The 1,468-nt window shown below is 40.5% G+C and overlaps 1 protein-coding gene across 7 annotated transcripts in view; it reads right to left on the reverse strand.

Moving 5' to 3' along the window:
- Positions 1-1,468, reverse strand: part of ATF7 (activating transcription factor 7) — a 102,698-nt gene that overhangs the window by 5,522 nt on the left and 95,708 nt on the right. For all 7 annotated transcript variants that reach the window (XM_037728987.1, XM_017501850.2, XM_037728988.1 and 4 more), the window contains one exon: positions 729-926. In XM_037728987.1, coding sequence (XP_037584915.1) covers positions 729-926 — 198 coding nt within the window. The remainder of the gene's footprint in view (positions 1-728; positions 927-1,468) is intronic.

The raw sequence follows: 1,468 nt of genomic DNA on the forward strand, positions 1-1,468 counted from the left end.
AATGAGGTAGATCTCCCATATCCATGGCTAGATTTTTGATAAATACCATTAACCTATTTATGTTAAAACAAGCACACAACCCCTCCAGCCCTACACAAAAACTATAAATAAAAAATATTTAGGAATATGAATCTGTCTGGAAGGTACATGCCAAATCTATCTACAGGGAAGAGAACAGGACTAGAAAAGGTAGATTAAGGAGGGACTTTGTTTCTATTCTATACATTTGTGTGTGTATTTTATAATAGAAATATGTATTCATATATTGCCTTTTTAGTTAAATATTTTAATAATCAGAAGAAAGAAAAATAACATTCATTCAAGAGACTGTATGGTTTATAGATTATAATTATTCTATTTGTGCTTATAGCACTTTTTTTCTTTCTCTCTTTTATTAAGCTGCATTATCCAGGGCAAAAACATATGACCCCAGTCAGATTCTACAGATGATTTAAAGAGCACCCTGGGGTGCTTAATCTAATTCCTTCATCTAAACACATTTATGAATAACTCTAGTAGCAGATTTGGGGGGTAGATGGTGAGTGTCTTCACCAACTCCTATGAAAGAGATTTCAGCTCTGACTGTTAAGAGATTCTTCCTGGCACAGCTTCTAGATTTGTCCTAATTAGAGAATTAGCATCTTCTATCAAATTGTCCCACTTTTTTCTGATTCCATCCCACTTTCTAGATTTTCAACAATTTCAATTATCATCCAGGATCCACTCACGCTCAGTTGAATGTTCTGAGAAGTGAGTTCTTCGGCCTTCTTCTCGAGGGAGGACACCCACAGCTTTCGCTTTTGGCGGCAGCGGGAGGCTGCAGCCCGGTTGCGCTCCAGAAAGCGCTGCCGTCGCTCATCTGGATCTTCATCTACTGTGCGCCGCCGTCGCCCCCCAGTGCTAGGGGTGGGCTGGGCTGGTGAGACCTGGTGCCCAGAAAGGACGAGAGGTTACTTGATGGGAACATGAGTCCCTTCCAAATCACACTTGATGTTAGGTAGAGTGGTAAGGTCTGGTAAAAAGATGTATCAGCCTCTTGTTACCACAGCATGTCTCATGACTATGTCCTTGAGCTTCTCTTTTGTAGGAATTCTCAATTTTGCCTCCTCTTTCCTTCCAGTCTTCTCAGTCTCAGACTAACTACAGTTCATTTGGAAACTCTGATTATTTCTAAGACAGACAAATGAAACTAGGGTTACTTTTTGTTTCTTAACAATAGGGGATCTTGCCGGGGCTCGCAGAACTTTGGAAGGCTGAGGTGGGTGGATCACATGAGGCCAGAAGTTCGAGACCAGCCTGGGCAACATAGAGAAACCCCATCTCTACTAAAAATACAAAATTAGCCAGGCATGGTGGCACATGCCTGTAATCCCAGGAACTATAGCATAAAGCCAAACAAAAAAGCCACTGAGTTTCTAAACAGTTAAGCTTATAAAAGCATCAAACCCCCCAACTTTTTTTTTTTTTT

Source organism: Cebus imitator, unplaced genomic scaffold (assembly GCF_001604975.1).
Source record: "Cebus imitator isolate Cc_AM_T3 unplaced genomic scaffold, Cebus_imitator-1.0 Scaffold285, whole genome shotgun sequence".
NCBI lineage: Eukaryota > Metazoa > Chordata > Mammalia > Primates > Cebidae > Cebus > Cebus imitator.